Source organism: Equus asinus, chromosome 19, assembly GCF_041296235.1.
Source record: "Equus asinus isolate D_3611 breed Donkey chromosome 19, EquAss-T2T_v2, whole genome shotgun sequence".
NCBI lineage: Eukaryota > Metazoa > Chordata > Mammalia > Perissodactyla > Equidae > Equus > Equus asinus.
The window spans coordinates 12,567,714-12,594,950 of NC_091808.1; the positions used below are offsets into that span (position 1 = coordinate 12,567,714).

Consider the following 27,237-nt stretch of genomic DNA (forward strand, 5'->3'; position numbering starts at 1 on the left):
TGATTAAAGTATGAGCTTAGCCTAGGAAAATGAACAGAAACTCTCCTTTTGACCGTAATCCTAAAACTTGACTGTGAACTAGACTGGGAAAAGCTGTAATGCTCAGGAAAGAGAGGGGTCTGAGACATGTGGGGACACTGAGCTCAACCCACAGGACTATCACACTATCCAGAAACAGATGGGAAAGAACAGCTCTTGTCTGCTTTTGCAGTTGAGCTGGAAGGTCAAGGGGCAGTTCTTGCCCCTCTGAGTTTCTTCTCAGGAGCATCAGGCTACTTCTTGCTGGTTCTTGTGAGCATCAGTAACCAGAGGCCTTCATTAGGTTTAGGCCTCTTGGCTAATAAAATACTTCTATCCACAGAACCCACGGCTGAGAAAAGTCAATAAAGAGTGCAAACAATCTAATATTTCTCCTGGCAGATTTCTCTACAAAATGGAAAAAGTTAAAAGAAGCTGCTTATCTTACAAAACACTGGCATGAGAAATCCAGATTGTAGTTTGTCAAACAAAAAAACTTGTATCTACTCTGAAGGACATGTTTAGTAAATTGCCATATCTGAGATGTTGAGAGAGTTACTGGGGAGCCCATAACAGCCCAGCATGAACCTCAGCCTGGCTCTGGGGGTTCGTATCAGACCTACGAAGATAACAAGGTGGGAAAGGAATCATGTTATGAGTGCATCTTAGAATAGCAGAGAGGGATGCTCATTGAGAAGCTGTCAATTCCACCTCCATCCTTTTAGGAGGTGATACATTTAAACCATGCTAACAACAAAACACAGGAATATATAAGAAGTCCTCTTATTTTTAGAGACTTTTGTAGATGGAAATTCCAAAATTGGATCACAGTTTCTAATTCATTCACTTCATTATCATGGTGATAATTAAGCATTTTTACTCGACTACTAAGAATATAAACATGCTATATTACCATTGGGACTTCTTTAATTCAATATATTGTTTATTTTATACATCAGGCATATTAAATTAGACTTTGAAAATATCTATCACCAGGTTCAGGGAGGAAGAATTGCTCACCTCGAGGACCAGGGTTCCCTCTTGGGCCTGGAAGTGCCCCCAGCAACCCTGAAAGAGATAATTTTGGCATATTAATATTTTATATGATTAATTTTATTATATACATTTATATAATTTCTTCCACTTGGTCAGTTGCACATTGGTAACAGGAGGAAGTTTAATTATCACACACCCAGAACATGTTAAAGATCACCAGTTCTATCAAAAAATCTGTAGAGCAGTGAAGGGTGACAATGTCACTAATCATTCCATGCAAAATAAAACTAGTGGGTCCAAGATAATGAGTAAGTTGTACCTGTTTCTCCCTTTTCTCCCGCTGGACCAGGAATTCCATCACGTCCTTGCTCCCCCCTCACACCCGTTGGTCCAGGATTTCCTGGGAATCCTGGAGGGCCTGAAAAAAAAAAAAATGGCATTCAAAGAGAGGACTTACTTCCCATCAGTGGCCTAATATGAACACCAGATCTGTGGAATTCTGTTAAAGGTGTTCATTTTTCAGAACATTAGTCATGTGAAGCTAAGTTCGCAGTGAAAACTATGAACTGATTAATACTATCATGAGGATTATTACTTTGGAATGTGTAGATCAGCAGATCTCTTTTTTTTTTTTTTTGAGGAAGATTAGCCCTGAGCTAACATCTGCTGCCAATCCTCCTCTTTTTGCTGAGGAAGACTGGCCCTGAGCTAACATCCATGCCCATCTTCCTCTACTTTATATGTGGGACGCCTACCACAGCATGGCTTGCCAAGCAGTGCCATGTCCGCACCCGGGATCCGGGCCAGCGAACCCTGGGCCACCGAGGTGGAACATGTGCACTTAACCGCTGAGCCACCGGGCTGGCCCCTATCAGCAGATCTTTGAGTTAGATAGGTATAAATGCCTAACTTCACTTTTCTGCTTTTTTGTGCTGGGGAGTGAGCAACCGGGAGCCACATTCTAAGGAGGAGTCGTGGGTCAGAGACATAAGTATACACAGACTCCACCCTCAGAGAAATGTGCCTCCCTCATAGAAAGGAATTGGACAAAGGACAAAAATGGAACCTGGAGGCCCTTTTACTCCTGGAGAGCCGGGGAAGCCTTTGATTCCTTTAAATCCCAAATCACCATCAGGACCGGGCTTTCCTGTAAATGAAGAGAGAGGGGAAGGAAGAAGACCGAAAGACAAATGATTACAACACTGGCTGCAATGGTCCGTTCTTACAGTCAACTGTGCTCACGCTGGCTTCAGGAAAATCGTGCTGCGTACACTCCGGCTTCGGTCCTGGCTGCTTTTTCCCCAGAGAAGCACAGCAGAGATGTGTCGAATCATTTGCAAAGCCGTGTGTATACCAACCACGTGGATGGCTCAGTGTCTGACTTATGGCTTTATTTGGGAGTGTATAGAAAAATCCACTGAACCTTTCAGTGTTTGAAAAGATAATTTAAATATTGTCTTTGAGTAAAACCCGAAGCTGAAACCTAGTGGCTTAGCAGTTGTTCTTAAAACAAAACGAAAACTTAAACCCAAATTATAAGCAAATAAGGAAGAAAGCAATGTTCAACCCAGAAATATCCCGGAAAAAAAATTCTGAATGACAGTGTTATGAGTTGAATTGTGTTGCCCCCAAATTCACATGTTGATGTCCTAAGCCCCAGTACCTCAGAATATCACTGGATTTGCAGATGGGGTCTGTAAAGAAGCAATTAAGTTAAAATGAGGTCAGTAGGGTGCCTAATCCGCTATGGCTGGCATCTTTATAAGAAGAGGAAATTTGGATACAGACACGCACGGAGGTTAGACACAGGGAGAAGGCGGCCATCTATAAGTCAAAGAGAGAAGCCTCGCGAGAAATCAACCTGCTGACACCTTGATCCCAGATTCTAACCTCCAGAATTGTGAGAAAATGCATTTCTGTCATTTAAGCCACCCAGTCTGCATTATTTGTTATGGAAGTCGTAGAAAACGAATACAAATATCATAAGATTGGGCAAAGATCTAACATTTTGTGTCTTTAAGCGGAATTCATTGAGGCAGCACTTCTAAAATGTTGTTTACAGGAGCAGGGTTTTAGATTTCAGTCCACCAAACTGGCTGATCAGTAAAATTAGGCTGCTCCTGATTAATTTGCTGTTTCTTCGTGTCTCAGAATTTGAAGATCAAAGTTGACTAAAAGCAATCGTAGTACAAAAACCTAAATAGCTTTCTATTGACAGAGATGGTTCTAGGAGGTGTGGGCGACACTGTGTGTCATGCTTCCAGCTTTCAGAGTTGTAAAGCCCGTGCTCACCTGGGAGGCCAGGACTTCCGGGATGTCCAGGGACTCCGTCACGTCCAGCAGGCCCCAAATATCCAGGTGCACCAGGTGGCCCTCTTTCTCCTTTCTTTCCCGTGTCACCTGGCAATCCTGGATCTCCCTTAAATTCAGTCAAACACCTTTAAAATTCTCATATAAGCAAAATATGTGATCAGAATTAAGTTAAACCGTGTGTGTTTGCATTTATTTATTTAGTTACTTACTTACTTAGCAATTCATATTAGGTATCTGCTATGTACCAGCACTAGGATAGGTTCTGAGAACAGGATTGCTACATGATTTTTAGGGCCCAGTGCACAATGAAAATGCAGCTCCCTTTTTAGAAAATTTAAAGCAATTCAGGACTCCAACAGCAGAGCATTAAACCAAGCATGGAGTCCTTCTGAGCAGCAGCCCCCTTTAACAACACTGGTGGCATGCCCATGAAGCAGGCTCTCCCCAGGAATATAATGGTAACCATGTATAGATATGTGATACACACAGTCCCTGCCTTCATGGAACTTTAGAGACCAGTGGAGAGATAGATATGAAATAATCATACAGGGGCTGGCCCTGTGGCCGAGTGGTTAAGTTCATGTGCTCTGCTTCGGCAGCCCAGGGTTTCGCTGGTTCGGTTCCTGGGCGTGGACATGGCACCACTCATCAGGCCACACTGAGGCGGCATCCCATATGCCACAACTAGAAAGAACCACAACTAAAAATACACAACTATGTACTGGGGGGCTTTGGGAGAAAAAGGAAAAATAAAATCTTTAAAAAAAATAATCATACAGATGTATATTTTCAAATTGTGATGATTAACTCAGGTAAGAAAGAAAGAGTTAGACCAAATGCATATGTGTCCTACAAATATTGTGCATACAGATTAATGTATGTCAACCACATGTAATGTAAATCTTTGAATGATTTCATACTCATTAAATCTGTACTTCAGTTTTATGATAAGCCAGCATATAAGGGTTCGATGGTGACTTACAAAATCTCCACAGTAGCTGATTAAAATATACTACTCTTACTATGATTTGCCACCGTGATAAAACCAGCTCATTTTGTGTTCAATGCACAGTTCTAAAAATTTCTTCTGTGGATCCAATAGACTCCCCTTGGGTTCCATAGAATTCCATGTTAAAACCCCCTGTTTATGGGAATTTCTTTAATTATTCTCTGTGCTCTAGCTCTGGGCTCTTAATATTACTGCTATGCACAGAAAGGTTGGAAGGAAATAAACCTGAAAAACAACTGAGCCCCACTGAAACATTTGGTTGTTGCTTGGTCCAACACACAAGAGAGCGCTTTGACATCCAACCTCTAGCTGACAGAGAACAAGCACTGGGAACATTGTGACAAGATAACAAATCGTAAGGGACTGAAAATACTTAAAGTTCTAAGACAATTAAGAAAGATAAATGTATGTATCTGAGGATTTTGTTTGCTTTTTAATGATGCTCTAAGGTTATTTCATTTCACATCCTGTGTTATGCTTTAATAGGACAAATGTTTTTGAATACAAGGTTTGGAAATTTATTTTTATAAGTCTGTATGAGACAGTCCATAGCCGAGACTAGCCACTTTGTATCACAAGAAAAACAAACACTGCCCTGTCAGATTGTGGGGGCCTGTGATCACTGCCACCTCTGGCGGCACACTTAAACTGCAGGGATAGTTACAAGAAATTCCTTGGGGATTGAAGAGGGGCGGGAATAAACTCAGAAGCTGACAATTGTGTGACAGGCATCCTCAGTTGTGGAGATGGAATTTACAAACCCCAAATAATTGACTGAAAATATTGTAATATTTTCAATTTTCTCTGCCCACATCGAATCCGGATATCTGTTGATATTTAAAAGGATTCGCTCCACACCAAAATGTAAACACTTCAGTGGCCTATATATACCTTTGGTCCTGGTGGTCCTGGCCTTGTACCTTCTGAGTAACCTGGCTCTCCCTTGTCTCCTGGGAGACCATGAATACCTGGGAGGCCTGGTCTTCCGGGTGGACCTGGGAGTCCCAAAGTTCCCCTTGTTCCTTTAGAACCTGAAATTAGGAAAGAAATCAAGTAACATAGGTAACCATGGGGCATCTTGAAGTGTTCTACTTCTGACCTTTGCACAAACCACCTTTCTTCCAAGGAGTTGGTTTTTCAGAATCACTAATGCATCAGGTGGTCATAATGGATGATTTTTACACAATGTAAATATTTATTTTGTTCTCACTTGTGTTCTGGTTGCACACAGTACATTTGTCTAAAAGTAAATCTAGTTGTTTTACACAAAGTTTCTACCAAGTGGAAAGCGAAAACAACAGACAACAGAAAATCTAGAATTGGGACCCATGGTGAGCTTGTGGGCTCATAACAGGACCTTATGCATTACCTGGTACCCCCAGGTTCCCCATGCTTCCTGGCACACCACGAGGTCCTGGTTCTCCAGGATGCCCAGTGCTTCCCGGATCTCCTCTGGGGCCTTGAGAACAAACAAATAGTCATACACCCTGCATAGTTCCCATACATAGTAGGTCCTCGATAAATATTTGTTGATTGCATGAATGAAATGAATACAGAGGAGCCAGACCAGCTGGTTTAGGTACTTTTTAATCTGCCTTTTTCTTCAAATAAGGAGGGGACTGAGGACTCAGAAAATGTAAAATTAGAGAAAGTTGGATTCTTGTCAACAGGTCTGGATTTCAAACATCAAAATCAACCTTGGACCAATGCTAGTAGGAAAGAGGGGGCTCCTGTAACCATATAGTAATAGATTTCCAAATGCAATACTGAAATTTTATTGCCATGTAATATATTTTGTCACTGAGGTGGTCATACAGGAAAGGGGGCTACTTTAATTGTTTAAAAAATTACTTTGCAAACTCAATAATTTGCTCTGAAATCAAAGAGGCAAATCTGAAAACCTCTAAAGCATTATCTTATTTTCTTCTATGATCTGTGACATTGTGATAGGCTATAGTTTATAATACATATCAGCAATTTCAAAATAAAATTTTGAGTACAAAAAATAAAACTTCATGTAGACTAATATTTTTCAGTGAATACAGGCTGACTATAACCACCTTCCTTTTGGTTTAATTTAGAAGCAAATTTCTGCTGGAACACTATTGGGGCAGAATTCATATTCAACCCAATAGGTCTAGAAACACATTTTTGTTACATTTAGATCTTGGAAAACTTAAAAGCTGATATTTCTGTTAGAGAATCAGCTATACCTGGTGGTCCTGATGGTCCAGGTGGCCCTTCGAGTCCTTTTAAACCTGGTAACCCCGGGATGCCTTTGCTTCCCTTCTCACCAGGCTTTCCTGCAAATCCTAAAGTTAAAAACCATGTATTAAAAGTCCAGGTTAGAATTTTATCAGACTTATTCACATCCTGATTAAAATTTATGAGATATTATTGCAATATGGCATGTCGTATTTGTTCAGAGCGTGGGCAGATGTGGGCTTACATCTTTTTAAAAAGAGAATTAAATGAGATAATATGCGTAAAGCATAGCACAGTGCCTGGCATGAGTTAGTTCTCAAAGAACACTAGCAATTATCATAATATTTATACTTTAAACCAGCATTTTAAGAATTAGTGACCTAAACACAGCTTCTTTTTTTTCTTTTAATTAGTGACAGAGGACCATCTACTACACTATTCTTGTTTAGACTATCGCATTCCCAATCCATTTATTACAATGATCATTCATTAAATAACTGATATTATTTTCTTTTATTTATCATATTTAATCTTCAGGTAATCTCAGGCTATTTCTTGAGCCTTTCTAGACTGGGTGTAGAGATGAGAAAACGGAGACTCTAAGAAGTCAATGGACTTACCTAGAGTCACACCATCAATCAGTGGTAACACTGGGATTTGAACCCAGTTCTGCAGACTGGAAAGCTCATAAACTTCCCACAACACCATCCTCCTTTCCCTAAAACGTGGCTTTGATCACATTATTCTCTTGCTCAAAAATACTCCTTGAATCTCTGTTACCTACAGAATTTATTACAAACTCCTTCCTCTGGCATTGGAAGCATTCTACAATCTGTCCATGGTCTGGCTTTGTGCCTTTTCTCAAGCAGATTCACTTCCCTTGGTTGTTTCCCCGATTGCATGTTTATTCATTCTTTCACATATGGATTGAATGCCTAATTTATAGACAGGTCTTGTGCTGAGTACTGGAGACATGAATAAATCATGTTCCCTTTCCCCAAGTTTCTAGTGTTTAAATGGGGAGACAGCCAAGTAAACAAACAATTACCGCCCAGTGTGAGACATTCTGTAAGAGAGTTGGACACAATATGCTGCAGGGAAGAATTTTGAGAAGAGGAGATATTTTTTGCCTCAGTTTTGAAGACCAAGTGGGAGCTAGTTGGGTGGAGAAAAGATGGAATGGGACAGGATTCCCAGGCAAGAAAATAGGAGGAGTGGTGAGTAGCAAGGGATTAGTTTATTTTCTCTGTAACCTTTGTGTTTTCTATTTATGTCCTTTATCATAATCTAAAAATATAGATTGCGTAGTGTGTCCATTTGCTTCTGTTTTTTAGGGGTTGGCAAACTACAGCCTGTGGGCTAAATCTGGTTTGATGTTGTATGGCTGGAGGGCTGAGGATGGTTTTTACATTTTCAAAGGGTTGTAAACAAACAGACAGACAAACACCAGAGAAGAATATGCAGCAGGGACCAGATGTGGTCCACAGAGCCTAAGATATTTACTAGCTGGCCCTATGCATAAAATGTTTCCAGATCCATCAATGTCTCTTTCCCCCACTGAACTGTTAAGTTTCCTCATGACCAGGACACTTAGCTCTGCTTTGTTCACCTCTGTATCTCCAGGACACAGTAAAATGCCTAGTCAATAGGTACTAAAAAATAATTGTTGGGTAAATAAATGTCATGTGGCTGGAGAGGCAGGCAGAGGGCAAGTGATGAAGAAATTTGGATGCCAATCTAAGAAGTTTGAATTCTTGAAGGAAGGGGAGCTTTGGCAAGATTTTAAGCCATAAGTATTATTTGCTCATCTGCATCCTACTCAAAGTTGAAATCCTGTTTCATGGAGGCTTCTCCGACTCCCCTGGTTGTTGTGTTTTCTGCCTCCCTCATCTCCCACCGGGCTCAGGGTCAGTGGTACCTGGCACACAGTGAGGAGGCTGAGTATGGATTTTGGAGTCAACAGCATCAATGTAAGGCTCATCTCTGCCACTTCCTATCAGAGTGACAGTGGGTAATTTGACCTCTCCATTCCCCATCTGTAAAATGGGATGATAGCAATAACCTACTCCTAGGCTTGTTGTGAGGATTAAACGAGGCGATATTTATAAAACTCAGAACTGTACCTGCATGTGGTATAACATGCACGTGGTAGAATAACGTAACAGTCCTTTTGTATTATTCATTATCTTTTCATATATATGCTTAAATCTCCCATCCAGATTCCTTGAGGAGAGGATGATGACTGCTTATCTGTTCCCTTAATCTCTCTCTCCCATTTGCAGTGGATGTCTTTATCTCAGAAATTCAGATGAAAAAATGGATCATAGTGAAATTAGAGAGGCCTAGCTAGTGTGATCTTTTCATTGTTGCTGTTCAGTCTCTGCTCCTTGGCTGTGTGTTTGAAAGAAAACATGCAGGACAGCTTCCATGCACACTGTACTTTGTTAGAAGCATAGAAATAGCATGTGTCCCTCTATACCTTATGAAAGGAATTCTTTAATTATAAGTTAGTGCCCATTGTGCATTCATGATGTTAGAGCCAAATTTTAGTTTATGTAGACACAGATACGCTATTCATATTTTTTCAAAATATTTGCAACACTACCTAACCATCTAGGCTAGTCCAGTGAAGTGGTGTCTAACAGAGAGTTTATGAGGACTGGACATTTCTGCCAGTATTTTTCTTTTTTTACATCTTGGCTTGGACCAGTTCTAGCAGAGTTTTATAAAATTCATATTAAATTTCTATTTCATTGCTAAAAATGTAATACAATCTTTTGTTTGCATCCAAAACTAAGCTATCTCTACCAGATTAAATGAGGGATTACCTAAAAGGCCTTTACTTGCTAATTTTCCTTTATGGAAAAAAAAATTCTATAAATTGTTTTTTTCCAATGATTATCCATTTTTTAAGTTGGCAAATTAGTTGGATTCAAAGACTCTTCAGAATTTTGGTCAAATGTCACTTCCGTGAAGTCCTTCCTAATTCTGGGAGAGACAGCTTTTCCATCTTTCTAGCGTGTTCTACAGAACCCTGTGCAGAATTTTTCAAAGAAATCTTTACTTGGACTATAAATCCTTATGTGCCAAGCATATAAATATTTGTTGAATGTAATCTCATTTCTCAAAATTGACTACAAATTACTCAAAACTTGATATGGTTTTGCAACTTCAAATACATTTTTTTTTAATTCTTCCCTGCCATAAAAGTTTGACTCACAAACGTTTCATTTTACCCAGCAATGCCTGTTTTTCTAAAGTTACTTGGGATTAAATTTGATCAAGAAGACCACAAGTCAGGCTTTCTTAAAATTTGATTTTATGTTGGTTGTATTGATCATATAACAAAAAATGTCATAGAAAGTGCTCAGATAGCTTGAAATAATTTGAATGGATCTGAATTTTAGCCTAAGAGCTATAGGTAACCATTAACAGCATTCTAAAGGCATTTTTAATTAAAAATACTTTCTTTTTAATAATTGTTTTCCAAATGATTTTGAGCACAGAAGCAGTTTTTAGATGACGTCAGAAAAATTCATCCTGGAAGAGGAAAGTGGAAATTGGGGTGCAGGTTTCTATTTGAGCCAGGAACGTTTTTTACGTGGAATTTTCTAAGGGTTTGGTTTTCACTATACTTGGCAAAAAGGGGAGTTTGAGGCTTATCATTTAAAAATTGACTTTGACGATTTAAATACAGCAAACCAAAATGCAGAATTAACTTAGAAATGAAAAGTTGCACATTAAGGGGCAGCATATCATTGTGCGAGGCACACAAGACCCGGTTGTAGTCCAAGCTCGGTCCCCAACTGCCTTTGTGACCTTGGGCAGGAGATTAAACACTGGCCCTCACTGTCCTCATCTGTCAACTAAAGGATTTGCCTGGATAGTTTCTTAGTCTCAGACTCAGCTCTGACGTTCTGGTTCTAAATATGAGGAAGTGTGTACCTTTGAGGCCTGGTTCTCCTTTGTCCCCCAGTACGTGGGATATTTGAGAAGACCCTGAGGCTCCCTTGTCTCCTTCGTCCCCCTTGGCTCCTGGGGGCCCTCTCTCGCCCTTTACTCCTGGAATTCCAGAGCTGCCTGAGAGACAGGAAGACCAACATCAGTGGCTCCATTCTTTAAGTAGTTCCTACGGATTCAAAAGTTAACAGTGTTTCTCATAAAACAAAACAAAACAAAACAAATCAAAAAGGTTAACAGTGCGGAGAACTTGATAAACAGCTGCCCCAAACAGGCAGCCGCAGGAGGGGACTGCTATTAGCCTGCAGGGAGAAAATATGATCCCATTCAAATGGGAAAAAGGAATACAGAAATCTGCAAAATCAAGTATACGGTTCTCACAGAACTATTTTCCCCTCAGAGAATAAAATGTCATTTATTTTGCTGCTAAATAAACGAACATCATTCATGCCTCCTGATAGCTGGGAAGATAGAGTATCACTTACCCCTCTGTCCTGGGGTGCCTGGCTTTCCAGGAGGCCCCGGAGGGCCAGTGAATCCGGGAGAGCCCATCGTCCCAACCGCTCCTTTTTCACCTATGGGAACAAATTAACACAAAGCAGCACATGCATGTTGTGCAGAATGAGAAAAGCAGATATTCCAAAAAATTAAAATAAAATAAATTATACTTAGAGAGATTGGGAGTTAAAGGAATGGTTTCACTAAATAGAAAATAACCATATTTGTAATGGGTCAGTAAACGGTCTTTTTTACATCATATATTTGAAGTCATTGGTAGCAGATCACATTTATGGATGAGACTAGAATATGCTGAAGTTTTAGAGCATTCCCTCCTCCTAAGTCCTGATCAATAGCTTTCTGTTATGTTCCCTTGCTTTATTTTCTTCATAGCACTTGTCTCTAGTTGAACTTAGTTCCTAAATGTATTTGTTATTGTCTCCTCCACTGTCGGAGGTGGAGTCTTGTCCACTGATGTGTCTCCCGGGCCTGGAACAGTGCTGGCACATGATAGTAGCTCAGTGATATGAATGAAAGGATAATTTGCAGATTAAGTTGTTATTCTGCGCTCCTCTCTGGAGGAGAGATCAGTGAGGTCTTTAGGTCATGAGGGGACAATTGGAATATTTTCCCCTAAACATATAAACTAGAAAAATAATGATGAAATAAAAAGAACTATTTGCCAGCAAATTAGATAACTTAGACAAAATGGACAAATTCCTAGAGAAGCACAGATTACCAAAACTGACTCAAGAAGAAATAGAAAATCTGAACTGACCTATGACCAGTGAAGAGATTGAATTATTAATTGAAAAACTTCCCATAAAGAAAAGTCCAGACCCAGCTGATTTCACTGGTGAATACTAACAAATGTTTAAAGAATATCAATTCACGAGCCAGTCCTGATGGCCTAGTGGTTGAAGTTTGGTGTGCTCTGCTTTGGTGGCCCAGGTTTGGTTCCTGGGCACAGAACCACACCACTCATCAGTCAGTAGCCATGCTGTGGTGGTGTCTCACATAGAAGTAGAAGGACTTACAACTAGAGTATGCAACTATGTACTGGGGCTTTGGGAGGGACAGGAAGAAAGAGAGCGAGGAAGATTAGCAACAGATGTTAGCTCAGGGCCAATCTCTCCCAACAAAAAAGAAAAAAAGAACATCAATTCTCCACAAACTGTTCCAGAAAATACAAGAGGAGGAAACACTTCCTGTCTTGTTGTCTTGTTCTATAAGGCCAGCATTACCTTGATACCAAAACCAGATAAAAACATCATAAGAAAAGAAAGCGACAGACCAGTAAGTATCCCTTATGAATATGGATGCAAAAATTCTCAACAAAATACTAGCAAATATATTTTAGGAGTAATACATAAAAAGGATTACACAGCAAAAATAGTCATATCCTTGGTAATTGTGAAATGTTATCATCCTACCTCCACCATGTTCCAGCGGTTTGTCTCCTTACAAATAATTCAGAAGAAGAAACATACTAACTGAAAGAGAGGCATAGAGTCAAAAGCCTATGCCTATCTCTAGTTTAAATAGCCACTTTAAAAGGAAAATGTGGAAGAAGAGAGAAGAAAAAAAATAAAACCACAAAAAAGGATACCTGGTGGCCCTAAAAATCCTGGATTTCCTGGGTATCCTTTTTGACCAGGTGGTCCCGTCACACCTCGATGACCTGGTATTCCTGGTGGTCCAGGTTCTCCAGGAAATCCTGACCTATCCAAACCTGGAATACCTGGGTCTCCCTTTGGCCCTGTTTCGCCTCTTCTGCCTATATATGAATAAATGAATGAATGAATGAACACACAAGTGCTTTCCCCACCAACTCCAGAAATATTTTATGACTGTAAATATTTAGCTCTGTGATTTTTGGGCAAACCACACACTTATCTGATTGATTGATTGATTTAGGTCCCCTTCTGTAAAATTTCTAAGATCCCTTCTGGCTTTAACATTCTCTCTTTCAATGATTCATGCAGTAATAAAAGTGTAGAATTTAGATTTATTTTCTAGTCCTGCAGGCACTTCCTGGGACTGCACTTTATGACTGTGGCTCAGTCTTTCACCTGCAGAATACACACAGAGCCACTCACGTGGAGGCAAGCCACCAGATGCTTCTGGAAACAATATTAGCACCACTACAACAATTAACATCTTGGCCAAAAATTTGTTTGTGAACATTTAAGCAGTATGATAGCCCACAGGCATTAGCTGCGTTCTAAAGGATTTTTCCCAGAAATAGTTCGCAGATCTGGTTGAGAGGAGCCAAAAAGATAAAATTTCCCATGATCTGGACCATCTAGCCTGCATAATTTAGATTTATTTTTATACCGTTTCTTTTATGTTGCTTGTAAAGCAATCAACTATGTATTTTAGTTTATAGCTTGTTAGACATATCTTTGCAAACATTCACTCTATTTTAATAATCAGGATAAATTTACCACTTTAAAATACTTAGGGAAATATTAAATGTAAAGCTTTTCCTGAGAGTTTATATAAACATATATGTAAATACACATCTAAATATATCTTCAGTATTCATATTTTCTTGCATAAAAGACACAGACCAATTTTATTATATTAATTTCAGGTCTCTTCCTCTATAGGTAGTACACATTGCAATGAATCTATGACAATAAGGTTTATATTTCCAAAATAACATTTCCCATTGAACAGTGGTCAGGACTTTTGGCTGGACAGTTCCCATGTTAAGCAGCAAAGTGTAGAGTAGGAGTCCCATGTCATCACTTGCCTGCCTGGTGACTGGTTACAAGGCCCCCTCCTACCTTGTTGCCCTTTTAATCCATTTAAGCCTGGAAGTCCTTGGGCTCCCCTGGGACCCTCTGTGCACCTTCCTGGGAGTCCTCTTTCTCCGGGTGGTCCGGACTGCCCTGGATCCCCTGCAAAATAGAGCCCAAGAATATATTCAGATGCCAAAACCTAAGATCCTAGTATTGCTATCCGAATCATTCTCCTGTAACTTTTTCCCCTAAACCAGACCTATATTTAATACCATTAATATGTCTTATATGGAGAACACTCATTAAAAAGGAAAGAAGGAAGGAAGAAAGGAAGAAAGAAGGAACAAAGGTAGGGCAGCAATGTTAACGGAAAAATAATTAGGCCCCACAGATTCTATTTATTGAGCAAAAAGTTTGTTTGAGAAGAATTCTTCACGCTTGAGCACCTCCACATTCCATTTGCTGCATTTTAGCTAAGCTCACAGTGGAGAAAAGTAATCACACTTGCTATTGTACCTCGTGGTCCATCAAGCCCTCCAGTTCCTGGAAATCCAGGGAGACCTGGAAGTCCAGGGTGTCCAATTTCTCCATTTTCCCCAGAAATGCCTCTTTCTCCTGGAAAACCTGGTATTCCTGGTTCCCCAGGCATGGCTGGTCCTGGTTCTCCCTGTAGCACAGAAATCATGTTAGTTTTACTATATCATGCTTCCAAATCCTTACTGACTACTGACTGGTCTGTAGGGCTCCTTACTTGACAATAATATTTCCATTACAGAGGTTCTAAGTCCCTTTTACACAGAGTCACCACCATTCCATCAACTTTGCCTTTTCAACTCTAGTTGCTGACTTTTCTATAAAATTATGCTCAATAATTCTTCAGAGCCTCCAGCCTCTTTTTCAGAAGACTGTGGAATTTTCTGTAAACAGTCTAGATGTCTCTACTTTTAATAGTTTTTTCATAGCTGTCTATATTTCTTTCTAGAGTTCTCCCATTTTAAATACTCTGAATGTTTCTGAAGATTAAGGAAGAAAGAGAGAAACAAACTTGTCTTCTAATACCTTATATTTTCTTTTCTAAAAAGGAGGGAAGGTTCAGAGAAACTTAAAAAAAATATTTAATGTATCATCATTTACAAATATATTGGTAATTTCTGCGCACAGAGTGTTCTGCCTGGCAGGAGCATCCTAACTGGCCGACTGTAATTGTTCCTCCTCTCCCCCTTATCAGTCTGCATTTTAATTCTCCAAGACCTTGGCTCCTGGGAGGCCTGGCTGTCCGGGTAACCCTGGCTTTCCCATTTCTCCAGGACAACCTGGTGATCCTTTTGTTCCTGGAAAACCTCGGTCTCCTACAGAGAAAAGATAATAAAGATTGTAGGATTAGTCTTAATAAAAGGTTCTGAGCAGTCTCTCTCTTATTTTATCTAATGTTTTTATGAGGCAAGCAGCTAGAGATGTTTTTATGAAAGTTTGAATGATGAGAAAGCCAACTGCTAAGTTAGCAGTTAAAAATAAATTCAGTTGCAAATCTGATTACATTGGTTTCCAATTTTTAAAAAAATGACCTCCATTTTTGTCGGTTAGCACCCTACAATTGTGTGTGTGTGTGTGTGTGTGTGTGTGTGAGGAAGATTGTCACTCAGCTAACATCTGTACCACTCTTCCTCTATTTTGTTTGTGGGTTGCTGCCACAGCATGGCTTGATGAGTGGCGTGTAGGTTCACGCCCAGGATCTGAACCAGTGAACCCTGGGCCACTGAATTGGAGCATGTGAACTTAACCACTACATCACTGGGCCAGCCACAGCACCCTACAATTCTTTAAATATTAATACTAGTTGATCATTTGGTTGACTTTTTTTGAAGTATATTTTGCATACAGTATACAGCCAACTGGATTTTTACATGCTTATATATGTCTATGCCAGCATGACCCAGATCAAAATGTAAAGCATTTCCAGAACCCAGAAAGATAGCCTTTCTCAACAGGGGTTGCTCAGGAGAATTACTTCCTCATGTCCTCTAGCAGCCATTGAATGTAATGAAGTAACTTCTCTCTGATGCATTTATAGTAGGAGAAGTACATTACTTCAGAGATCATTAGGAAGAAATGCAAGAACTTGGCATCAAAGCCATTCTTGGAAATGAGAAATGTGATTATGTTTTCCATTTCAAATACTCAGAAGTTAAAATCAATATTCCCATATTTGGGCGGAACTTATGTATGATAAACATTGTTGACATATTAATCCAAGAGATGAAGCACCAATAAAAGGGATTATATTTTGACAAAGGGATTATATTTTAAATAATGTTGGAAAAAACATGAAATTATCATAAAATCTGAAGTTGTATGCAAGCCCTCAGGGACTGAGGTTACTGCTATGTTATGCTGGACATGACTTTGATGTATTTGTCCCTGGGGAGCCTCAGGTTATTATTTAAGTCCTCAGTATGTGGATTTCTGTGGTATGTTTTCCCTCCGATGGGAAGCAGTACTTTTTCCTAAAGGAAGATAACTTCTGTAATTTATTTTGGAGCATAGAAGGAAGTCAGCTTTCTGTGATTTAATAATTGTTTTTTGTTATTAAAGAAATGCATAAAGTGAAGAAATGTGTAAGTGGAAAAAGTGCAGACATCTATTAAGAAGTCAAGAAAAAAATTCCTCATAATCCCACAATCAAGAAGAATCACTACAAACATTTTGGTGAGTTTACTTCCCATATTTTTCCATTCATTAAAAAGATGTAAATGAGTTGAGATTGCATAAATTAATGTGAATGCTGCCTAACATTATTGTAAATTTTTTTCCCATTTAACACTCTTGGGACACATAATTTTAAAGGATATTATGGCTATCTTCTATGTTAGTCATTATATGTATTTACATTTTCTAAATATCCACAAGGAACCTTATTTTCAAAAATTTTGAAATTTACCCTTAGGTCCAGGAGGCCCAGGAAATCCAATTCCTGGAATTCCTGGTTCACCATCAGGCCCAGGAATACCCGGATCACCACATTTTCCTATGGATCCAGGGATACCTTAAAAAAACACATACATCCACATTAGCAACTTTCCTTTATCTTGACCTAAAACAAAATGTCTAAATTTCTGTGTCATCCTAGACCTTTTTGAAAATTAAGAAATAATTTTAACATAACCCCAACTGTAAACCCTTTCTCCTAACCAAAGCACTAATCATTAGGAGCTGCAAATAATTTTGAAAATATAATTTAATTCCTGAAAAAAATTCTAGATATCTTGAATTATATAAGTCTTTCTCCATGCGTGAAAAATTAAATTCTAGATCATATTGGCAAAGAAATTAAGTTTTCAAATGAAGACACTGTAGGAACCATCACGATTAACCATTGGCAAACATTGCTTGTTCCTCCACCAAAAATCCATGAAGATAGTTTTGCTCTCGAATTCGAATTAAGTAATTATATCAGTTCTCCTTTGGAATCAGAAGCAGAATGGGAATAATTTGAATAACCACAAAGGACAACAGCAAGTCCCCTGCCTGTTGGCTTGTTATCTGACAGAACTCTGGCTTGTGCTCTCTTTAGGAGCCAATGAGTGTATTTTTTCCTTATAACGGGGACAATATTTTTCCAGGAGAGTCAGGGTACCATCTGATGCTGTGCACCAGACTGGACAAAGGGGATACTCACCAGGTGGGCCTCGGGGCCCAGCACGGCCTGGGGGCCCTGGAAATCCTGGGGGGCCTGGGACTGGTGTCAAAACATTGAATTCTCCCTTAGGACCTTAGGAAAATTTATGATCGTAAGACTGGTGTGCATATTGAAGCTTTTCTTTGTTCAGAAGGAAAAAATATAATTATAAGCTGTTTACAAACATATCCCAAGGAATATAAAAAATAGGCTCTGCTGCCACAGGCTTCAAAAATGGCTTAAAGATGACCAGCCCATAGAAAGTTTCTTATTCAGTCAACAAATATCTATAGGCATCTATTATTGTCTAAGTCTTGTTTTAATTAATAGCTCAACGTGCTGGTCTATTGAAAGAGGCCCTATTCTAAAGAAAATTGATAATATGGAATTCAGCTTACATCTTGATGAATACTGGTCGGATATTTATTTATTGGATGACTAATTTTTACAGGAGGGCAGAACAGTATATTGAACAAAACATGAAAATGTGGCCCGACAAGCTGAACTGTGCTTGAATCTTGGCCCTGCTATTTATAAGGTCTGTGAGGGTGGGCACATTTTTTAACCTCTCTGATAAATTCCTCGTGTGTCATTGGGGAAATCATGCGTACCCAGCTGGTAAAGATTTGGGATAATGTTCTGACCACAATGGCCAAGGTTAAAAATGTGTTAGTTATTAGTATTGTCCATATATTCATATAATTATAGAAAAAATAGATTTACAGTAGTATCATGGGAAAAATTTGATGATAATATATTTTATGACAATATATTTGTCATATAATATTTTATGATTTTACAATATTTTATGATTTTAGTCCTTCACTAAAGATTCACATTTAGAAAGAACAGAAGAGAGTTAAAAGGTAGATTAGAGGAGGTATCAGTAAACTTTTTCTGTTAAAGGCCAGATAGCAAATAATTTAGGCTTTGTGGTCCAGATGGTCTCTGTCACAACTACTCAACTCTGCCATCATGCATGAGAGCAGCCAGAAACAACACGTAAATGAATGTGTGCTGTGTGCCAATAAAACTTTATTTTATGCACACTCAAACTTGAATTTCATAGAATTTTTATGTGTCAGAAATATTATTTGTTTTTTTCCCCAATCATTTAAAAATATAAAAACTATTCTTAGCTTGTGGACCACACATAAATGGATTTGGGACTGGGCCGCCATAGTTTGCCAATCCCTGGAATAGAACAGCAGCCTCAGAAGTAAGGTGCAGAAAAAAAATACATATAAATAATCATAAAATAAGGTTTATGTACATCTGTGGACAGAAATGCATGCATACAATTTATTATATATGAATACTTTGGGGATGTGCCCTCAAAAATTATTACTGATGAGAGGTATTATAAAAAGATTTGGAGAACACTGGTTTATTGGGTCTCACCCTTTAAAGTGATTTTAGAAGTAAAAAATGACCATGGTGGCATTGTTTGTTTAAAACTGTCAGTAACATGCAATTCTCATCTTCCACCGTGTTCTTTGCCACAAACATTGAGGATCGGATTCCTCCTGAATCCAACTATGTTCCTTACACGTGGATCCCAAAGTTAACAGGACTTTAAAACTGTTATCAGACAACTTTTCTTCATTTGTCTTAGATATTTTGAAGTTTTATTTATAAACCATCTTTTGGGTTATGGATCAAAAAGGACAAATTTGTGATAACATTACTGGGGTCTTGAGTCCTCGAAGAGGCTTCTCAAGATCAATTTCATGGGTTTTTGCCTCCTTTTTGTTTATCATAAATGACTTCCACTCACCCCATATATTTATATCACTAATAGATATAGACTATCCTAGGCAATTCCAGCTGAATTGCTCAGTAAGGGGAAAAAATGGATTTTCTTTAACATATCCTACATATCCTTTCCCAGTGTCCATGAGTTGACATATTCTACATATTGGAAGCAAGTTTCTATACATTCATTAGTCCTGAGAGAGCTTCACTAGCTGTAGGAACCATCAACCCACTCCAAAGGAAAACAGGACTGGAAAGAAAACTAACCAACCGGCTTCTCCAGGTGGTCCAGGGGCTCCAGGAACTCCTTGGGTGCCCTTTGGACCAGGCTCTCCGTGTAATCCATAGTCTGATGGTCCAGCCGGTCCTACAGGTCCTGGAGACCCAGGGGTGCCAGGATCCCCTGGAGGACCCTGGTCCCCCTTCTCACCACTCAGGGCCTGTGACAATAGAGTTATGTTTGGAGAGTGCTCCATTCCAGCATCTCCTTACACAGGTTAATCCTACTATGTATATGCATACCTTTAGGTCATCATTGAGAAGATCTTGAATTAAAAAGCAGTTGGCATGTGAAGGAAACTATTACTAACATAAGAGCACTGTATGGTTTTTATCGTTTTATGCCTTTTGGAACTCAGCAGCATTTCATTTGAAACTTCATTGGTTCACTTGAAACACTTTCAAGTTCCACTTCACATGTCCTATGGTAAGATGCCACCCATATGATAATAGTCCCTAAAACTTAGTTCAAATCAGCCAATGGTTTAAATGGCATTAGAGGTGAGACATTCATGTTAATGGCACATTTCTAAAATAAAACAAGTACAGCAAACTTTATTTGATTGGTTTTCACCAGCTATTTTCATTACAAAAGAGATATTCTATCTGTATTAATTTTTCCTTATAAAATATCGTTTTTTAAATTTCATAGGATATAACTTTGAAAATGAGTTGTGTATTTTAAAGTTAAATTTGACAAAATAATCAAAGTTTCCCTTTTTCCCCAAAATGGCCCCAAATAATAAATTTGACCAGATTTTTCTTTGATCAATATTAAAAGCTGGTTAAGTGGTCCTTTTTTAATAATGACAGGGCATAGACTCAAATCAGCTCCTTGATTTTCTCTCACTTTCTGGGACATCTTTACTAGAACTAATAAAGAAATTAGTGAGATGCAAATAGGGGCATCATATGAACTGTATTAATACTAAACCTAAAGAATTCTAGACTCTGTCCCTCTATAAGCAAACTACCATCTGGGGGACAGCCTGGCAGTTTGCCAAAGGAGAGTGTGAAATATTGGTCCTGCTAGCTGCTCCCAGCCAAAAAGTGTTTTGTAGTCAAAAAGGTCTAGGAAAGACTGCTATTGTATCTACATCTTGGGGAGTCACAATTCATATTCTGATATTGAGGCTGTAAGTGAACCTTTAAATTGGTTTGCCAGGTTTCTCTGTTTTGAGAAAATTGAATAAAACTGATTGACTCTGGGAGAAACTGGTATTTCGTACACCAGGCTGGGCAGCATGACTTGCAAACTTCTCATAGATCCGTTGTGAGGTTCTCAGCCTCTGACTCCATGACATTTTAAAACAGATCCTGGTAGGAATCTCTCGAATGAACATGTGAGAGATTCTATCCCATGAAAAGAGAGAGAATTTACATAAGCTTAAATAATGTAAATGACAAAACATTTGCTCTCTTTATTTGATAACCCTATCCCTAAATATTCGGTCATTTTACACATTTATTTTTACTTAGAAGAATGATCATTGCCCTGAAAATATTGACTAAAACTTTCCTGTTAATCATTTTCCGAACTTCTCTATAAACTTGTTTGATATAAATATGGAATTGTAACTGGTAGAAGACACAAGATCATTATCAATGTAGAATTTCCTTTGGGCTAAAAAAATTATTAAGTGCTACCTATTTATTTTGTCAAAATACTATAAATATTTGCTCAGGTTATGCCTGCTTATTTGAAGATGCCTCATTGTGCAGTTAGAAGGATGAAATGTGCTGAGTGGCCAAACAATTTTTTGAAAGGAAGTCACCTCATCTCTTAACTTTAGAGCATGTAATTTATAGGAAGAGAAATTTGAAAAAAGTTACTGAATACCAACCAGTTCGCCTTTAGGTCCTGGTAATCCTTTGACTCCTGGAATTCCAGGAATTCCATCCAAGCCCTTTCTTCCAGGATGCCCTCGGAGCCCAGGATCCCCTGGGGCACCCACTTGTCCTTCTGGCTGCAGAGCTTCGCCTTTTTCTCCTTTGAGTCCTGGGTCACCCTGAGCACCTGGGAATCCCTAGGGTGGTACAGAAATAAGTCCGCATTGCATTTAGTTAGCGTTGTTCTTGTGTCAATCTTAAAAAAAAGCCAACAAGAACTTTTCAATTTTAATGAACATGGATTTTTTTTTCAGACACTTTCTTTGGCCTACAGTGTAATTTCAAGATTTTTTTGCTTTGTTTTTGCTTCCAAAACTGGAAAAGAATTCAGTTAAACAGTAAAATTCAATGTAACATGCACAATAATATAATTCAATATGATGCAATCATCATCACAATTCAGATTATGTTAGACTGTTGGTAAATTTTAATATGCATCTCTGGATAATTTGACTTAAATATACGTATCCATATATAACTTTCTGATTCATTATGATAAGCAAAATTTTAACTTTTTAACAACTTTATTGAAGTGTAATTTACATACCATAGAGTGTATCTTTTGTAAGAATACAATTCAATGACTTTTAGTAAATTTATACATTTATGCCACAATCACCACAATCCAGTGTTAAAACATTCCCGTCACTTCCCCAAATTCCCTCAAACCCATTTGCAGTCAATCCTTGTTCCTGAACTCAGCCCCAGGCAACCACTGATCTTTGTTCTGTCTCTGACACCATTTTAAATGATTATAAATTCATTAATTCATTCACTTACTAATTCACACGTCATTCATTTATTCATTTAATCATCAAGTATCTATTAAGTGCCTACTCTTTGCCAGGCACCAACTGATGACTTATATGTGATGCTCCATTGTCCAAATTGAAACTAAACTTCAGAACCGTGAAATCTTACCGGAAATCCTGGAAGACCCACACTTCCTGGGGACCCCGTGCTTCCTTTAATGCCAGCTGCTCCTCGTCCTCCTGCAAAGCAATGAATTATTAAATATTCATTGAACACCAGCTCTGAGAAGCCAGGGTAACGCAGTGTATGAAGAAAATAGGGTGTTTCCTTCTGAGGAAAGATTGACAATTTCCATCTTAAAACACACAGTGCAAGAAGAGAATGGGAATGAATAAGTGGATAAGAGAGCAAGTAAAAAACAGGAACTCTTGTAAATTTTAGCTTCCCAAAATTCCTGTCTTTATAATTTTGAGGAGGTACACATTTTTCCTGATAATAAAAGTAATATATGTTCATTGTAAAGAAATTATACAGAAAGAAGAGAATAAAAATCATCCATAAATCTTCTACCAGAAGACAATACTTGCCAAACTGTTCATGTAGATTACCCATTAGATTTTATATCCATAAGCGCAAAGGACTTATATACACACTATTTTGGAATCATACTATTCATATGTCAATAAATATAGATTTATAGCTTCACTTCAAATGGCTGTGTAAGCCTATTGTGTGGGTGAATTACTTATTCAGCTAACTGCTATTTTTAAACATTGACATTATTTTTTCAGCTTTTAGCTGTTGTAAACAATGCAATGATAAATATCTCTGCATATTTAGTTCTCCAAATTTATCCAATTATTTCCTTTATAATAAATGCCTAAAAGTGGAACTGCAGGACCAAAAGGGCACAAACTTTTCTGAGGCTTTGGATATCTGTTGCCAAATTGCATTTTACTACACAGTTTTATACTTCCTGTAAGTATTTAAATATCTTTGTAAAGATGATCCCTTTTGAGGATCTTTTGGATGGATCTCAGGTCAGTTTATTCATATGCTATTTTTTGATGATTTTGAGCCAGAATATATTGTTTGATAGTAATCTAAACTACTTCTTTGAGCTATACCTGTAGGATGCCAACTGCAGAGAAACCAAGGAAAATACAATAACACAACTCGTTGGTCAGCAGCCGTGAGCTGCCCACCTGCCTTCTAGCCTTGAGCCAGAGGTCCCTTAAGGGGAATGTAGGAAAATAATGATGGCATCGCTTTTATTCTTTTCCTCCCTCCTTCACTTACTTTTAGCTTCTGTTTTAATAGAACATTTCTCCCAGAAGCCTGGGCACTGAATAGGAGCTGCATAAGGAACAATTTCCCCCACCATTTACCCCCTCACCCTTCACCTCCTCCTTCCCTCTCAAGCCTGTCTTAGGGAATCAAGGGGCGGCGATTGCAAGGTAACTAAGGTCTTTATAAAGGAGCAGTGGTGGGATTTGTGGGTGATGAAGGATCCCTGCCCGAATGTGTGTCCTTTACTGGCTGGCCACAGTGCCCGCAGCTGCCACCATTAGCCTGTCTTCTTTGGACTGAGACCCAGCCTCCTTGAAGACCCTGTGCCAATGCAGATGTCTACTGGATGGTGGTAACCTACAAACATCCCCTTATCTCTGTTACCAGGTAGACCTTTGGATTAACTTGCTCAAAGGGCAGCCCCTGGGACAGCAATTAAGGGATGCCAATGTGGAGGGAAAGTGCATGTCTTTGGAGGAGAGTCCAGGCTGGATTTGAGTCCAGACTCTACCACTTATTTGCTATGCCACCTTATGCCTCAGTTTCCTCATCTGTCAAATGGAGTTAATGAATAGTAGTTACCTCTAGGGTTGATGTGAGGAATAAAGTGTGGAGGAACATACGACACCTAGAAAAGTGCCTAGCATGCTGACCAAGGGCTCCACAACGTGAGCTCTTGCTGATGTGATAAATAGTTTGATGATGGTGTCTAAAGACCAAGGAGCTGATGGGAGAACTAAGACTTTGCGTGGTACCCTGTGAGAGGCCCTGGGTAGCCAGGGGAGTGGCACAAGGGGCAGAGGAGCCCAGCTAATAAACACAGACTTGTTCTGCTTCAAGGTTTGTCCCTGGCCGGTTCTGTGACTGAGGACGGGGGAGTTGGACAGCAGAGGGAGTGACAGCCTGGACCAACAGTGTTGGGTGGAGAGTCCTGGTGTGGCCCAGAGGTTGACAAGCGAAGTGACAGATCCTCTATATGGCCCTCAGAATATTGGCCTATGAAATGGTTTTTTCCTTCAAAAATTGATTTAGTGACTAATATCAAAAAAAAAGAGATTTCAGATAAAAATCATAATTTCTTTCTTCTCATGAAAAATTGGCAGATTTATTAACACAGGGCCTAAAATGCTGCAAAGTAACGTTATGCTGGAGTTGAATGCCTGATGGCCCCTTTCAATGTGCCCTCTGGTTTACCACAGTCCTCACCACTCTCTATTGTCCCCAGCACTGTTGTCTATTAGTATACTTTTTTATTGCGCTTGTATCCTTAAGAGGAATGTGAAATAGTGCATATGCCCATGATTTTATTGAAAGTGGGGACATGAAAAAATGTATGGAGAAAGGTCACGTCTTTTGAGAACAAAGTGGGAGAGAGCTTATTTCTTTACGGAAGAGAGAAGTGATGTGTGTTTAGTATGGCTGCTTTACTCCTCTGAGTTACCTGCTGATCTCCTACAGGAATATGAGTTTATAATTCCTGGATAACACCATCGTTTGCTGGAATTCAGCGACTAAAATGGAACAGGGAAACATGCCAGCTTTTATGGTATTTTGGCTTACCAAACATACAGAATATGTTTTTGAGAGTCTTCCTCTAGGTTCATATAAACCACATCATGACATCCAGAAATCTGATCCCTTTTTTTACTGCCCAATGAGTTGACCCATTTATACTTGCAAAAAAACTTGCATGCAAATGGTCTGTACCTGGGATTCCTTTTACGCCATCTAACCCCGGCAATCCTGGGAGACCCGGAGGCCCTGGGGCATAAGGGCACTGTGTGCACAAGAAGCCCGGTTCCCCTGCAATGAGAACGTGCTTGCATTACTGTTAAACCCACACTGAGTCCTCAGAAAGGACAAATATTTTCCAACTACATAATCATTTGTTACATTTAAAATTTTTTTCATGTAGCGAAAATAATCTAGGACACTGTACATATTAATTTAAAAAAATCATCTATTATAACTGCTTAATTTATCCATCTGAGCTTCTTGGTCTTCTTAGAGAGGAAATCCCAAGAATCTAGTATAAAACATCTACTATTTAAGCATTTATCTCTTTGAGTGCAGGATAAAACTCATCTTCTAGGAAGAGCCAATGATTTATTGCATGAGTGTTAAATAACTGATTGATTTAGAGATAAATGAATACTTTTAGGTAATTCTTTTGGAAAAGAAGCCATACCTGACTGTCTGATATTTGGGATCAGTGTTGTCTCAGGGGAAAAAAATTCAGTGATAATAATGATGATGAGATGACTTATTCTAATAGAACACCATTGATCGAACCAACCTTTGGGCCCATAGACTCCTGGGATTCCTGGAGACCCTACATGGCCTGGAAGCCCACCATCTCCAGGTGGACCTTCGCGAAAAATGATTTCACCTACAAAAAAAAGACAACACCAAAGCTAGTTTTTCATTTCTCTAAGTGTTTTTTCTTCTATTGGCAAGTGTTTTAGTAATATGTATTATTTTGCATGCATTTCCACCATGTTTGTTTTGGAAACTGAGTCTTGAAGATTATCTGCAACTGAAAAGACTGATGCATGTTGACCAACTTTTCCTTTCACATCACAAGCATGTGATTTTTTTTTTATACTGATGTGGTGATTCTTTGAAAGCTCATTTTATGGTATTTCTCATCACATAATCAACCCCTGTTATCTTAATTCAATTGTTTTCAATTATTCCAAGACTATCCCTTTAACATCTTTAGGGAAAGGGTCAAATCTCATTCTTCTGTGTATCTTGGATACATTGTATTTTCCTGATAGATTGGAGATGCTTAACATACTGACAGAAAAAAATGGATTCTGACTCAGGACATCATCTGTTTTCTCCTCTTTGCTTGTTCACATCAATTGAGTCCGTCATTCTTAAAGCAGCTTTTCCAGAAAGCTCTTCCCAGTCTTCCACAAAAATCTGCTATTGTAATATTACAATGAATAGCTAATTCTCTCAGACTCGTGTTCTATAATCTAATTTCTGGTCTTGCCATTTCAAATATAGGTTGAAGGCAGTGCTGATGAAACTAAATATTTAAAAACAGTACCTATAGCTGCCCCAATTTTAAGAGCAACAGGTAACAGTGGAAACATTTAATTTAGATGGAATGTGGTGTGTGTTATATTATGTCTGCTTGATTATGAAAAGAATGCCCATTTTGTGATCCAGTGTTGTGTGTCTTTAAGATGAATAGATAGTTATTTGTAAACAGTAAAATCTACTTACAGTTATAAAATAAATAAGTCATGGGATGTAACATCCAGCATGATGACTATAGTTAATAATACTGCATTGCATATTTGGAAGTTGCTAAGAGAGTAGGTCTTAAATGTTCTCATCACAAGAAAAAAATTCTGTAACTATATATGGTGATTAATATTAACTAGACTAATTGTGGTGATCACTTCACAATATATGCAAATATTGAACCATTATGTTGTACACCTGAAGCTAAGATAATATCATATGTAAATAATACCTCAATAAGAAACAACTAAATTTAAAAATGTAGGGGAAAAAAACAGTAAAATGTGATGGCATTTTTATATCTAATGTAGACTTCTATGTATAATTTTACATTTGGTATACATTTGTATATACTTATACATTTTCATACTCATTTCATACTTAATTCAACAAATATTGGAGTACCTACGGTGTTCCAGCCCCCATACTACATGCTGGGCTTAAAACAGTAAATAAGATATGGTCCCTGACCTCAAAGAGCTTTGAGTCTTGTAGGGGAAACTGACAAGGACAAGGCAATGTGAAAAATCCTACGATCAGGGATCGGGATAAACTTGATTGTTACAGGATGTGGGCTCAGTGAAAACTTT

At 38.6% G+C, this 27,237-nt stretch overlaps 1 protein-coding gene and 1 long non-coding RNA gene across 4 annotated transcripts in view; one reads left to right on the plus strand and one right to left on the minus strand.

The window, feature by feature from the left end:
- The window catches only part of LOC139041049 (uncharacterized), a 56,663-nt gene that overhangs the window by 20,814 nt on the left and 8,612 nt on the right, over positions 1–27,237 (plus strand). For both annotated transcript variants that reach the window (XR_011495530.1, XR_011495529.1), the window contains exon 2: positions 16,339–16,452. This is a non-coding gene — a long non-coding RNA (uncharacterized lncRNA). The remainder of the gene's footprint in view (positions 1–16,338; positions 16,453–27,237) is intronic.
- Positions 1–27,237, minus strand: part of COL4A3 (collagen type IV alpha 3 chain) — a 129,927-nt gene that overhangs the window by 16,772 nt on the left and 85,918 nt on the right. For both annotated transcript variants that reach the window (XM_070489582.1, XM_014835935.3), the window contains exons 22-41: positions 25,686–25,778; positions 25,097–25,192; positions 22,268–22,338; positions 21,301–21,483; positions 19,449–19,617; positions 17,423–17,515; positions 16,685–16,789; positions 14,998–15,095; positions 14,263–14,413; positions 13,792–13,905; positions 12,609–12,776; positions 10,987–11,076; positions 10,487–10,621; positions 6,550–6,648; positions 5,706–5,795; positions 5,228–5,367; positions 3,307–3,433; positions 2,081–2,161; positions 1,334–1,432; positions 1,039–1,086 (exon numbers count right to left, since the gene is read on the minus strand). In XM_070489582.1, coding sequence (XP_070345683.1) covers positions 1,039–1,086; positions 1,334–1,432; positions 2,081–2,161; positions 3,307–3,433; positions 5,228–5,367; positions 5,706–5,795; positions 6,550–6,648; positions 10,487–10,621; positions 10,987–11,076; positions 12,609–12,776; positions 13,792–13,905; positions 14,263–14,413; positions 14,998–15,095; positions 16,685–16,789; positions 17,423–17,515; positions 19,449–19,617; positions 21,301–21,483; positions 22,268–22,338; positions 25,097–25,192; positions 25,686–25,778 — 2,250 coding nt within the window. The remainder of the gene's footprint in view (positions 1–1,038; positions 1,087–1,333; positions 1,433–2,080; positions 2,162–3,306; positions 3,434–5,227; positions 5,368–5,705; positions 5,796–6,549; positions 6,649–10,486; positions 10,622–10,986; positions 11,077–12,608; positions 12,777–13,791; positions 13,906–14,262; positions 14,414–14,997; positions 15,096–16,684; positions 16,790–17,422; positions 17,516–19,448; positions 19,618–21,300; positions 21,484–22,267; positions 22,339–25,096; positions 25,193–25,685; positions 25,779–27,237) is intronic.